Source organism: Camelus dromedarius, chromosome 3 (assembly GCF_036321535.1).
Source record: "Camelus dromedarius isolate mCamDro1 chromosome 3, mCamDro1.pat, whole genome shotgun sequence".
Lineage (NCBI taxonomy): Eukaryota > Metazoa > Chordata > Mammalia > Artiodactyla > Camelidae > Camelus > Camelus dromedarius.
The window spans coordinates 10,224,459-10,239,277 of record NC_087438.1 but is presented as its reverse complement, the minus strand read 5'-3'; the positions used below and the strand labels follow the sequence as shown (position 1 = coordinate 10,239,277).

The 14,819-nt window shown below is 46.3% G+C and overlaps 1 protein-coding gene across 2 annotated transcripts in view; it reads right to left on the bottom strand.

Moving 5' to 3' along the window:
* The window catches only part of TRIO (trio Rho guanine nucleotide exchange factor), a 331,311-nt gene that overhangs the window by 179,347 nt on the left and 137,145 nt on the right, over window positions 1-14,819 (bottom strand). For both annotated transcript variants that reach the window (XM_031443331.2, XM_064479579.1), the window contains exons 7-8: window positions 14,286-14,477; window positions 6,777-6,908 (exon numbers count right to left, since the gene is read on the bottom strand). In XM_031443331.2, the coding sequence (XP_031299191.2) occupies window positions 6,777-6,908; window positions 14,286-14,477 (324 nt within the window). The remainder of the gene's footprint in view (window positions 1-6,776; window positions 6,909-14,285; window positions 14,478-14,819) is intronic.

Below are 14,819 nucleotides of genomic sequence, written 5' to 3'. Positions count from 1 at the left end.
CAATGAAAGAAAAGACTGAAAACAGCAGCCAAAATACTCACATATAATTTAAGTACCAAAACAATTAATACATGTAAGTTTATGGTATGCGGTATCATTCTGGATTTCTTAACTATAGAGCCAGGTGAATTAATCTACTAAAGTTATATGCTTTGTCTAAAAATGTGTTTTTAGCTTTCAGGCAGTCAAACCCTGTCCCACAAAGGACAATACCTGTTAAAAAAAAAAGTCAACCTTTATTATCAAAAAGCAGGACTTACATGCTTTAATTTTTAAGCATAACAAATGGGCTCATTTTTTCACAGTCTTCCCTTTGTTCTTGGAATACAGTGCTTGGCAACTTGAAGGGCAGTGGAAGTTACATTTAATAAAGCGTAGCATTTTTTACATGAACTAACACGCTCTAATACCTAAATGAGTTACGAAAAATGCAAGTACCAAATAAAGCCAGAAAAGGGGCTGAAGTTTAAAATTTTACCACATCCTAGGTACGTTTGCTTCTAATATTTAAGAGGAAACTTAGCTGTTTAAAATCTAGAACAACGGTCTGGTTCCTGAGTGTTTAATGCTAATTAAAACTGTGAGTAAGATCTGTAACTTGGATTCTTGTGTACCACCCTAAAAACAGTTCCGCCAACCCTCACAGAAGCTTGCCTATTCTTATTTCTAGTACTTGGGGCTACCAGAAAATCAGATTAGAGCTTAGAATCTCTAGCAGGAATATTCTTCACTTGCACACAGAACGCTGCTCTGATCTAAAGAAAGAGACCAGTTACCTGGAGATTACTGCTCAAGGTGGCAAAAACCACCATCCAAGAAGCAAGTGTGACCTGTGATGGGTGAGCTGGGCCCCAGCGTGGTGCTGTGCAGTGCTAGGACAGCGTTCCCAAGGTGTGATCAAAACAGGCAAAATGCAGACTACATAAAGGCACGGCCAGACATGACTACAGGCAGCAAGCACATCATGAAGAAAGGGTGATCCTTCTTCAGAAGTTTTAGAAAATGAATCACACTCCTTGATTCAGCTCAAACCAGCATCACCTGCTTTGATTCCTTTGCAGGGCACAGACCTCCATGCCAAGTCTGGAAATGTTCCACAGCCCCACCATCCTCTCCCACTCTTGTGGAACTCTTCTCCAAATCGAGGCTCTAACAAAGCAGGAAAGAGCGATGAAGGGTCAGCATGCTAGCACCCAGCTTACTACACAGGTGTGGTTGACACTCCTCAGCCAGAGAGGCAGACACACTCTGTCTCTGAGCAGGAATTTCAGCCTGCCTTAAAACAGCTCCTCATACAAGCTGCTGCCACTAACACAGGACAGTGACCTTCTGAAAGGCCACATGCAGGTGGCAGTGTCTTCCCCAAGCCCAGGGGTCCTTGCCTTCAGAGGCCAGGGCTTCCTCTGAGCTGGTTCTTCTTCCAGCGAAGCTCTTAAAATGGAGCTCTGAAAGCCTATTTTTACTGCTCTCAGCTATTAGATTTCTTACTCAAAACCAGACCAATCTAACCATGTCTGGCTCTCAGACAAGGAAAACCAAAACAAGACCAAAACAGGAAACTGCTGGCATAGCCCCATTAGTGAGGTCACCTGGATGCAGAGAACACGTGTGTTCTGTAGGTTCCACGTGGGCTTGAAGTTTTTTGCTCCAATATTTCAAGCCCTTGCAAGGCCTCAAGTCTGGGGGTGAGGAGGGAGACTGCCATGTGGCCTGTTGGCTCTGATGCTGGCTCAAATGTTGACAACAGCACCCGCGTACCACAGCGATGCTGCAATGCTTAATGAGGCTTTCAAACAACCGCTTCGTAGAGCTGCACAAAAGAAGGTGGGTGGGCTGTGATACATCACAGGTAAGATTTTAGGATGTTTATTACTGAGGTGACTCATTTTGCTTTTTGCTTTTCTCATAAGCTAATAACACTCATTGCGCCAACATCACTTGTACAGCTCCTTTGAAAAGGAGCCCGGCATTGTAAATCCACCACCCTTCAATAAAAAATAAAATAAAATAAATTTTTAAAAGGAGCTCGACCAGCTTTGCAGGCACCAAATCAGTCAGTTCCACGAGGCCCCGCTGAAGTGTGCAGTAAGTCAGCACATTTGGTAAATCAAGAAATTGATGCAGAAACAAAACCCTGAAGTTACACTGGATCAGGGCGGGCCCCGGCGGACGGGGCGGCTCACCTCCTCTGCCCCAGGAACCGCCGCCTGTGGCCGCCACGGCCAAGACCACGGCAGGTGTGGGGACACTCGGTACACGGTCTCCTGTCACAACTCAAAATACCCGTTGTTGAGGTTTATGGGGTGGCACGGGAGTACTGAAATAAAAATCACTTCTACGAATTTAGTTTGTTGAGAAAGTAGTTGATACGTTTGCTTAAAATAAAATGGTGAAAATGACTACTCTCCTCGCTGCATCTGGACTTACAGCTGATGCCAGGTGCTTCCAGGGCTTGGCTCTCCTGTGGTCCGTTACATCACACGGCCTTAGCCCCAGACCCGGCAAGCTGAAGCAAGTGTTTACAAGGCACAGGTAGGCTCCTGTTGCTAAAACACAAACAGGAACATGGGACAGGTCTAATTAAAGCACAAGAAAGCAGGTGTTTGCATCATGAAAAAAAGAGGGTGCTGGAAAGGTTTCCACTGCAAACTTCTGTCATCAGAGACTAGAAACTGTAGACACGGCTTAAAGAAAAAAAACTGTGGAAGAAAAGAAGGAAGAAGGGTGGGAGGGAGGAGGGAAGGAAAGGAAAAGTAGGTGAAAGAAAAAGAAAAAGGAAGCGCAGGCTCTGCTTATAAACAGTCTGCCTCCTAAAGGCCTGGCATGCACAGCAGGGCGCAGTCAGCTCCGTGGGGTAAACGCCTGCCCGAGTCCCCGCCTCCCCGCCCCCAGGGCAGGCACACAGCTCTTGAGAGCCCAGCAGGGAATGGCTCTCAGTGTGGGGGCTGTAAAGCCCTGGCATCAGGGTCCTGGATCACTAGGGAAACAGGTTAAAAACGAAGATTCTCTGTCTCTGGGGGTGGAGTATGAGAAGGTGCGCTTATAGCCAGCAAACTCAAGTTAGAAAACCACTCATTTAGGAAAAGAAAAAAATTACTTACAAGACAAAAATGGCCCTTCCTTTCCCATCTTCCTTCCCCTCCCCTCCTGGCACAGAGGAAATGGGGCTTGGAGTCTGGGGCAGTGGAAGGGTGGAGGTGCCAAACAGGTGTCCCCAGGCCAGATTTTCTAAAGAAGTGGGCACTGCGGGTGGTGAGAGGCCAGTGAGAATGGCTGGGAGATTGAGAAGGTTGAGCAAAGGCACTAACTGAATGAATAAATTAACATACTGAGTATAAAGGGAGCCAGGTTTCTTGTTGTCTTAAGAGGGGATACATCAACATAGAAAGGGAAGGCTAATACTGGATTAGAAATGGAAGTGTTAGTATGGACACATGTGGTTTTAAAACAGACACAGACACAGCCACAGCCACAGCCACAGCCACAGCTGTAGATGAATGTGGACGGACGGATGCATGGACGGCACCTACGTACACGTTCCCTGACTGTCTGCTCAACACCCCACAATCAAATGAGCACCCTTGAATACCTGGATCTTTGCTTCTAAATACCACCCAACACTACAAGGAACCAGAACCTCTTCATGAGACAGCTGACCTCAGGGGTGAGACAGGGAAAGAACACGATGAGCCTGGGAACATCCTGCTATGCTAGAAAGTAATACTCAAAAAATGATACAGACAGATCAAAAAAACACAGAAAGGGGCTCCTGCAGGCCGAACGTGGACAATTTAGGCATCGAAAGAGAATACTGGATTATAACTCATTGAATATAATGAGGTTTGATAAATTCATACTGAAATTAAGAATTAATAAATAAATGGGGAAGAAAGGAAATAAAGTTCCCCCTTACAGCAGATCACCTAATGAATATAGAAGGAACGATGGAAATGAGTGCCCACGATCGGACGGCCATCACAGTGAAGCTGACGTGGCAAGAATCACCAGTGGACGCCAAGGTCGTGCGGAGTCCGATGAGTTACAGACATCGTGTTATTTCAGTACGTCATCCCACAAAATGCTCATCAAAGACAAAATTTTAATGGTGATTTTACACTGGAGAAATCTTACAGACACCAACTTCACCAGGCGGCCTAGGTTAACACCATCAGTTGTGGGAGGGGCAGCATCCCAGGACCCACGGCCCCAGTCAGCCCTAGAAAACTGGATGGGCCGGGAGGTCGTGGGTCATCCTACAGAACGGAAAGCCTGTAGTCTCTGAGACTGTCGAAGACACCAGGCAGAGAAAGACTAAAGAACGTTCCAGCGTGAAGGAGGCCGACGGCCGGTAGGATGCTTGTGTTGTGTCAATAGTCATGTGATGGCTGGAGAGAGAGATGGGGGAAAGGGCGGAGCAAATGTAGGAACATGTTAAAAACTGGGCTATCTGCTCAAGGGAATGTGGACACTCTCTGCTCTCGCACTTTTCTGTGGCCTGAAAATATCTTGAAATTTAAATAATTTGAAAGGCCAAAAAAAAAAAAAAACCCTCACTCTTACCTACTGGAAGTCTTCTCTGTTCAGCCAGTTCTAACCACTGTCTCCTTGAATCTACAGCTCAGCTGCAAACATGTTCTTAGGCTAAAAATTAGGGTTTAAGACCTCAGCCTGGGAAGTTATTTATTTGCCGTCAAATTATTTTAAATTATTATTACTATCTTAAAATCTAATGAAACTGCACCATAGGTAAACCTCAGTTCCTGTGTCAAGATGCCCCATTTTTATAGAAGGTAGTAGAAACAGGGAGAGAATTCTGTACTTGGCTAGACATGCAGGCAAGCAGGCAGACTGGTCACCAGGCCAGAGGATGATATCGGTCAGGGCAGATTGAGTCTGAGGTAGGTCCCCCATCCTGCCAATCACCTTGCGTGTGAGCTGTTGGATCCCACAGTGGTCTGGAACCTACCACTGCAATGAAAAAGCAGATCCCGAGAAAATCACTAGTAAGCAGATGAGTGAAGGCCTGGTTGCACCATGGATAACAGGGTCATCCATCCACTTTCTGCGTCAAAATCGGATGACACACAGGGATAGAACACTAGGGCAAAGAACGTAACGTTTTCTGGAACTCACATATTCCTCATGAATCAACATGATAAAAAATTACAGACCACTTCAATTTTCACTTTTACTGTTAAAAAAGTTACCACTTACGTAGTCCCTAATAAACTAGATAACCAAATTAGCTAATAAACACTGGGTGCAAAATTCAGAAGCACAACACAGAGCTGACGACTTTTTAAATTCCATGACAACATAAAGTCATGTTAAAAAGCTGACTATACTTCAATTAAAAAAAAAATGGTAGGGGGGGATCTTGTTAAGCAAATAGGTGTCTAGAGAAACAAACATGTAGATATCAACTCTTATGGGCAGAAGGTTTGACCATATTCTGTTAACAAGTACTGTAGTTCAGTTCACCCATGGACACAAAGGGGTCAGGAGACTAGGTCCAAGGACATGAGAGTGACAGCTGTTTGGCGAAGCAGGATGGGCCAGATTGAAAAGCAAATGATCAAATAACTTTGACGAGTGTGGCTATGGTTCAAATCAAGGAAGAGCTGGATTTAAATATTTGTATTCAAATATAGTTGTCCCTTGGTAATGAGGGAGAATGGTTCTAGGACCCCCCATGGATACCAAAATCAGTGGATGCTCAAATCCCTTATATAAAATGGTGCAGCACAGTTGACCCTGGAGGCAGAATCCAGGGGTATGGAAGGCTGACCGCACAGTAACACCTACCTACTCTGTGCCCAGGCCTCTTCCAGGTGGTTTGAAACACTTTCTTACCAAGGCCTGACAGTAATCTTTCATACCAGCCTACAGTACTATAGATGCAGAAAGCATGTAGGCACAGAATTCCGACCCACCCACACTCACCTCCAGGAACTTAACCAGCATCGTCAAGGCAGACTGGTCTGAAGGGCCAGGTGACCATGACGTGGACAAGAGTGTCACGCCTGGACCTATGTGTATTTGTCACCACTGCATCTAGCAGGTGATAAGGCACACAGGCAGCCTGCCTGGGTTGCCATCCCCACTCCGCCTCCTACAGCTGCTGACCTGGCCCAAGTCACGTCACTGCCGTGCCGAGGTACCTCGTTCATAACAGTGGGGTCAGTAAGAGGGGTCAGCGTTGGGGGCATTTAGTAAGTGATTACATACCATCCTTACAACGAAGCCTGGCACAGAAGGTGGCAGAAAATAAAGCAGGGATACGTTAAATAATTAATTTACCCTAAAATAATAAAACACCCCACTTAGATTCCTAAAACCACGAGCAGCTTAACACACTTGAAGAAACAGTGTGTGTGTGCCTCGCTACCCAGAACACAGGCTGCATCGGGTTCCCTTTTTTCTAGAAGGTTTCATTCAAGAAGATTAAACTGGGTTTGACTGGACTGAATAACATACAATACACGTATTTCCTAAATACAAGTAGGTAAGATTAAAATTTCATTCATTTTAACAGATAGAAATCTAAGCACTCTAAAGAAAATCCACAAATGTCACAAGTTTGCTTTCTGCCTCCACCCCGTTTCACCTACTATCCTTCCCCCCGTTCCCCTCCCACTCGAGTTCAAAAGTTACCAGGAAAATGCAGTTTTAACTCGAAACCTGTAAGTTCTTTTCTAGTTTTTTAATTTTTTGCAGCTTTCGGTGCTACGACACAAAAACAGTGCTGCTTTCTACTGGAAGAACTGACCACGCACCTCGGAGTAAGCCAGGGTGATGTGCTCGTAGATGCCCTGGTGGTGATGGATGGCGTCCTCCAGATCCTGCAGCTCGGAGGGAAGGTCCACCTCGCCACACGCTTTGCACCATGAGTCCACGTTGCTCATATACTTGGAAGGTGAAAAAAAAAAATCATGTCTATCAACAGTAAATGACATTGATAAGTGGCTATTTTTTAACGTGGTGTTGAAATAAGGGTGGTTGAGAGAGTGTCAAACAGCAGAGCATGGTTGAGTCTCCACCTCAAATGGCATTAATGTGAGTCCTCAGACCAGATTCCTGGACCCTGAGCCCCATCCTCACCCCCAGCTGAGGTTCTGGCAGGGTGGGGGCTGGGCCCAGGAATCTGCATTTGAAACGCCAGCCTCAGGGGACCCTGCATCACACCTGGGAGCACCTCTGCCCCTCGCTAGCTGTGTGGGGCATCCTGGTTAATCCTCCCATCCCACCTTTGAATCTGCATGTCCACCTGCCTTCATCCTCAGCTGCACAGCAAGGGGCCCTCCTGCTTCCCTCTTACATTAAAATGGTAACGGGGGGGGGGGGGGGGGGGGCGGCGGGGGTCCAGACACCTGAAATCATCTACCTATCATCAGGAAGAGCAGGGGGTCCATTTTTCTACCTTTTCAAAAGCAAATGCACAAAGGAATTAAAAGAGACCGAGTGAAGGGGGCCTAACTCCCTCGGCTGTGCCCACTGGAAGGACGCAGAGGCTGAGGGCGGCAGGGAGTCACTGGGGTCGTCTCACTTTGCCTGTAAATGAGAAGAGTATGGGCTGCAGGCTGTGGTCCTGGGCCACTGCCACCGTTCTAATCACTCCTCAATTTTCTCCGCTGCCACCCCCACATCCCAGGATTCATTAATAGCTGAGAAATCACTGCCAAATTTCCCAGGGAGACCCTATGAGCACCCATCACAGGTAAGTGTCCAAGGCAAGCAGAAGGCCCAGTGAAAGACGTTAACTCAGTTAAGTCAAACAGACATGGACACACTTCTCTGGGTTTCACTCTCTTACTCTAGGTCTTCCCCGTCTTTCTACTTATCACCGAATGCAGAGGGTGACTATTTAAATGGAGTAACTGACCTGCCAGAGAAGAAATGTGCTATGATTCTCTTGACACTCTAGGATAGACCAGTCACCCGAGTAATAACTGTCTGTAAAAATCCCTTTATCATGAATGTATTGGCTCAGAAGAATATCTCTATACAAATCTTAGGGGTCGTAATCAATTCACACGGCATTGAGTGTCATCTGATAGCATGTGGTTTCTTATGACTTCAAACAGGACTAAACGGATGCAGGCACAGCGGTGTCCTCGTTACCCTCCCCCCTACCATGCCTCCCTAACAAGGCAATGGAAGTACCAATAAAATTATACCTCTCCCCCTCCGCATGTATCATGTATGACTACTTAAGCATATTTTTAAGTCTTTCTTGGGTGTTGTTCTATAAATAAATGTCAGTTAGGTCAAGTTGATGATTATAAGTATTCTGGATCTCTGTTTCACTCTATCTTCTTCCATTATTGCCTTTAACACCGATTATTAAATTATTGTAAACCTTTTTCAAACATGAATTGACTGAGGTTAACCACCATCATTAATAAATCATCAATCAGGTCAAGCCAGCAATTAATATCTCCTGCTCACTGGCCACTGCAAAACGCCCAAAACAGAGTTGCGACCTGTTAAGAAGAGGTTAAAATGCTTCTGAAATAACACGATGAAAAGAGGTTTTAGTTGTATAATACTTCACAACAAGCAGACATGTCAGACTAATGTATTACTGCATCAAAATGACTGCTCAATATATTCAACCCCAATTCTTGAAGCAATCAGTAAAGAAACAATCAAGCAGTTTTATGAATATCTGTAGTAAAAGTAACCTATTTATAACTTCTCAAAGTATCCTGAGAGGTCGTGATTATATTTACCTGCAAAAATGTAGGTAGGTTTTAAAAACACAGGGCAGGGTGGCTTATAAAATGGAAATCTTGTGGGAAAAAGGATTCTGCACATGTAAACTCACGGGGCTAAAGCATCCCAAGGACAGAAATAAACCTGGCCATGGTTTTACAGGGACTTTGGCACAAGCATAATTTTTGTCTTTCATTTATGAGATGGCAATCCTTGCTCCAAAGGGCAAGCTCCGGGCCCTGAATGCTTCCTGAAAGGCTGAACACCCAGAGGATCTGAAGCCAAGGCCACCAGGGCAGCAATCCCCATTCAGAGAGCGGAGACAGAAGATGTTAGCAGGCATTCTGCAAAGGAAAAGAATCCTGGGGTCAAGTTTGGTGTCAAAGCTCAACAGGGACGTATAGAACAGAATCTCCCAGAGCCTCTTAATATGATAGTGTGCACTGTGAATGCAGTGGGGGGAAGCTGGTGTATCTGCTGAAAAACCTGTCCGGCCACTCTGCTACACTCCCCCTCCACACAGACACCTCTCACCATCTTGACAAATACAGGCTAGGGTCGCAGCATCAGGGGACACGTCGAGCACAGAGCATGACACATTGGGGAGGACGATGACAGAGGTGGCTGCTGAACTCTCGTCGGGCCAGGGCACCGGTTTAGTCTCCGATGCTTTACATGCTCAAATGTAGACCAAAATACGTGAACACACAGCATCTGGCCAGAATGGGGGCAGAGGCAGAAGAGTGCAAGGGAATCTGAGGCTTCCCCATCAATTCAGATTAGGAGCCGGCTTCAGACCTGGGGATTCTGCTCACAGCGGAATGGTCACTCGGGTGCTGCTCAATCTAAGAGGAAAGGAGCCTGGGCCAACCGGTTTGCAAAAGTGAGGCAAGAAGACAGGGCGAGCGATTAACACACAAGCTTTAAAAAGACAGCCTGGATAACTAATTAGCAGACTTATTTTCAGAAGCATTTATTCCACTACTCTCCATGTGCTGAGAGTGGGGGTGCCACCCGGGCTCGCTCTGCTGGGACCCTCCAAGCTAGTGAGTTTCACACCCACCAGGAGCTCCCAACGGAGCATGCGCTGAGCGCAGATGGTTAGTCTGATTTCGGAGACAAAGGGACCGAATCTTCCTAGAATGTAAATGTTTAAAACACTTATTAGTGGGATTTTTCTCCTCTTTGGAAAAATTAAGACTGGTTGAATTACATACATATATTATATATGAATTCAAACTTTAGAGTTTCCTTTCTTATTTCTTATTTCCTCATCTTCTGCTTTCATTTCTAAGAAATAACAATGCTATTTTTTCTTTTTATTTCATCATTTCTACTCCCTGAATATTAATAAGCACACTCTCTTCTCCTCGTTCCTTTACAAGAGAAGAGCTCCCTTCTCTGCTCAGCAAAATTACAGGAGGGGTGAAGCCTTTTTCACTTGTGAATCCAGGTCTGACCACTCCAGCAGAGTAACCTGGAGAAGACAGGTTCAACCTGAACCAAAATATGCAGTGATCACTCTAAGTATCTTACATCTGTTTTCATTAATAATTTCTTCTTTCATACATGCATATGTGTATTCCAATTCCTTTCTGTTTTATGAGAATCTTGTTTTTGTTCTACTATAACCCAAGAATTAGACCTTTACTTGTAATAATGTGAAACGACATTACAACAGGAACAATTACAAGTGTAGTCTTTGCCTTAGAAGTGCAAAAGGGAATACTGCAGCAGTATTCGTGCTATTTTCCTCTAAATTTTAACCCAGACTTAGGATAAAATTATCCAGATGATACTATTATGCATTTACAGTAAATGTTAACTTCCAGTATTTTGTATGGAAAGTGAAATTTTAGAAGAAAATTCATATAAATGCTCTGTTTGTGAAATAGTGTACAATTATGTCAGGAACAAAAGACTTTCCTAGACCTCAATGAAAGTCCCAGCTGGGGCGAATCGCCTCCCAAAGAGAACACAATGTCGGTAACAGCACCAGCCCCATCTACTTCACTGGGTGGTTTAAGGATGAGACGAGACTGTGTATTACGGAGCTCTGTCACTTGTAAAGAACACAAATCCTGCCTGCTGTCTTGTTTTTGGCTATTATCAGATTACAGACCCTTAAAGCCATGGATAGAATGAGGTGATCAGATCTATGGTTCACGCTGAAGGTAAACCTGTACCAGCGCTAACAGAACCTTCTGCAGTTATGAAACGCGCAGCTGTCCTGCCCAGGACTAAGGCCACCAGCCACATGCTGCTACCGACTATCTGAAATGTGGGTACTGTGACTAAGGAAGTGCAGTTTAATTGAATTCAATTTTTAAATTATTTTATTAACAAATTTTATTGAACTTTAAAGTACCTTCAATAGCCACACATGGTGACCGGCTACTATACTGGACAGCGCAGCTCTAATAATTTTTTTTTTAAATAGTAAAAATTGGAGATTTTAAGGTGTGGTAAAATCAAGTCACTTTAACTCTCGGATTTATAAAAAGGTAATTCGAATAACATTTGCAATGGAAGCTTCTTAATATAAAGAGATATAACACATGACTAAAAAAAAAAAAAAAAAGAGGAGGCTGGACCCCCTAAACACCACCTCCGGGTAAAACCACCAGCTCTGTGGCCGTGCTCCCAGATCAGCAGACTGATGCTCTGACCCAGCACACACCTCACCGGCGATGACAGTGTGAGAGTAAAGGGATGGCCAAGACGTCGCTGGATGTGTCATCCTCATCCAGTTTTAACCTTAAGGTGTGTATTTATAAAACCACATGCAGACACCAACACGAGAACACCCGCAGAGCCAGGGGGGCGGGCGGGCGCTCAGCACGCTCACCTACAAAGCGGGGAGCTGTCACCCTTCCAGGACGGCTGCTTCCTTTAGTAAGACCATTAAACACACAGTCCCACAGCTGACCCCTACGTCCCCTAATCAGATTTAAATTCTTCATGGCACTCTGGATGAAGTTCAAAGGGTGGCTATGATGGAAACCTAACTGATGAGGTCCAAGTTCTGGGCCTTTCCCAACTGAGTTTATGAAAACAGCTTCAGCGTAACTAGAAGGCAAAGTATTTAAACAGAGGAGACAAAGCTGACCTCTTCCTGGATCCCTCTCTTGGGAAGAGGAAAACTACTCAGCAGGTGTGATCTCCTTCCATGGATCCGAATTTCAGTCAAGGGGAAGATACACACTACACTTGAACCTGAGGGTAAATACTTCCAGGAGCTGCCCAGAGGTCCCACCTGCACATTTCAGTTGCCTGGTGCAGGCCGCACTGTCTGTCCCATCAGCGTCCGTCAGAGATGCCAGCCTTTCTCACTAGCCCACCCTGTCTCTGAGGTCACACATACCTGGCTTCTTCTCTGGCCACTGATACGCATGGAGACCACAAGCTCGGCCAGAGCTCACGCGGGACGCCACGTTCAGCATGCATTCATCTAGCTTCATTTCCTTCAAACCCGTAACTTACAGCCATTCAATCTTATCCAAATAAAAACACCCAGGCTCTTTTGACTTTGGTGTGTGTTTTAAATTTTTGATAATAAAACACTGGTGGGGGGGTGCCTCATGGCACCCAGATTTCTATATCATTTTCAGGCAGGTCAGAGCAGCAAGTAATCTTCTGGGTTTATTTGCAATTCTGAAGCCTGCCATGTCTATGAAAGAGACTTTCTCTATGTGTTATTATGCTTCAGATGACTTGCCATTCCTCCAAGCAGCTTGTCCTACTTCAAATTTATTTACATCATCCTAAGGGACCCTTCTGAGGGCCCGTTCCCAACGTACACACGTCCATGCCCACGCCCAGGGGGTTGCGGTACCCCCTACTATGTTACAATCCAGATGGCAGATGAGCAAGGACCACACAGCTCATCTCCCACTCACAACAATGTCCAGTGAATACATCATGACCTTGACAATGACAGGGACCAGAGGTGAATGTCGACAGTGCTGTTTTATGCTGAAGGGGGATCCTGCCACTTTAAAACAGACTGTTTTGTGTGGGGGCTTTTGTTTCTCTTTTATTACAAAACTAGTTACAGGCACAAGGTTAGTAAATAGAAAAATCTTACCACTGAAACCCGGGAGTTCCCACTCGCAGCCTTCACATGAGGCTATTAAGATCTCCCCTCTCTCCATCCCACTCCGTTTCCGCTCTTGCTTCACACTGTAAAGGTTTCTAGAGCTGAGATCACTACTAATTAGTGTCTTGTGCAACATTCCAGCAGCCTTGCCAAGATCCCAGGCAAGCTGGGGCCTCGACCCTCCTGTGTCTTCACTCCCCAGTGGAGACTATTTCTAGACTAAAGGGTTACTATTCCCTTCTGAGAAGCATCATTGCAAACCCCTATGAACAGGGTTTTTTTCCCCCAATAAATTATCCCTGAGGAAGCCATATTAGCATCTTTCCTTCTAGTGAAGGCAATCATGTGTCTCTTCCTCCTGTCTTTCTAGTTGCTGAAAGTTCCTGTGCTCTATCTTTCTTCACGTCTCGAAAAGGTGTTTCACTGTCCAGCGCACCTTCTACCACTAGCGTCTGGGTCACAAGCAATTCACTTTCCTTCTGCTGTTTTCCAAGCGTGTTCATTTCAGCAAGTTGCTTATCTGTGGGAGTGTGGGGACTGCCGGGGGCACACATCACACACTACCTCTGAAATATGGTAACATGTCCAGCACACCAGCGGATGAAACCCATGTGAAGCCCAAATCCATGCAACGAACTTCATAATCATGAAAGACACCGTAAACCGTCTGTCTACCCAAAAACCACTCTTCTACCCCGGCCCTTGCTGGCAGAGTCTGCCTCTGCAGGGGAGGCTGGAAAGCTAAACCCGTCCTCTTCCACCCTCTCCTGCAGCCAGGGTGCAGGCGTGCACCCCCCTCCTGGCCCAGGGAACTGAGGGGAAGCATGCTGGGCTGCAGGGACCTTCTACCCCGATGAAAGTGACAGGAACAGACACCATCACCCCTGCATGCATTGGACACAGCGGTTGAGGGGCTGGTGCTGGGAGCGGCGGCGCACACCCAGGACTGCCAGGCCAAGAGCAGACCCAGCCCTGACGTCACCACGAGGCTACAACTCCCTGTGCTTTGCAACTTCCTGTTGTGTGAGAAAAGAAAACCCCTGAGGTTTAAGCCTGACCTCTAGGCATTCTGTTACTTGCTGCCCAAGTGTCCTAACTGGGACTCTCGAGTGACGACCCCAAGGAAGAAGCAGATCGGGAGGAGGGAGGAAGCGGACAGAACAGCACCAGGTACGGATTATCAGTGCTCACTGTGTACCAGCCACCATGCAGGGCACCTAATGCGAAGTAACTCATTTATACCATAAAACTGCCCCTCGAGTAGATAATTTTATTTCCACTTTACAAATGACACAAGAGAGGCACAGAGGGATGAAAGAAGAATGTGAATAAGGTTGCACAGCAGGGGTGAGGGAGCTGGGGCTGAAGCACAGCTGGCTGACTCAGAGCTCCGAGGGCCCTGGAGGATCAGGGGCGTGGATGGAGGGTGCTCGGGGAGGAGGGGTCTGGGGCAGGGGTGCTGAGCACTGACCTTCTCGGCCTTCTGGTGGAAGACGGAGGACATGTCCAGCAGGGTGCTGCGCTCGTCCAGGGCCGCGGCAAACGCCTTCCACTCCTGCTCCAGCTGATTTGCGATCTGCTTGATCTGCTGGGAGGCGTAGTGGCCCGACTCCACCAAGCGGTTGGCCACCGACATGATGCGGTTTATGTTGACGTACACGTTCTGTGAAAGGGGCAGAGAAAGAGGGCTCGTCCGGGGAAGGCACGCAAGGGGCATCTTCCCAAGGAATATGGACTTAACACTTCCATTTTAGCAGCAGAATCATCTGGTGGAGAACAGGACATGTGTCTGCTATCTGGACTTCCATACACTCTGAAGTTCTGCCTTCAGTTTCTATTTTCAAAACTGCAAACTTACAAATCAACTAGCTGAGAGCGACGTTGTTAGGCACAAAGCAATCACACACAGAAGTGGGTGCACACAAATGCACCAAGACTCACTTTCTGGTCTCAAATCCTGAAAAGAGTCCAGATGGCAGGCGGTCACCCAGAACCACGGGAACCC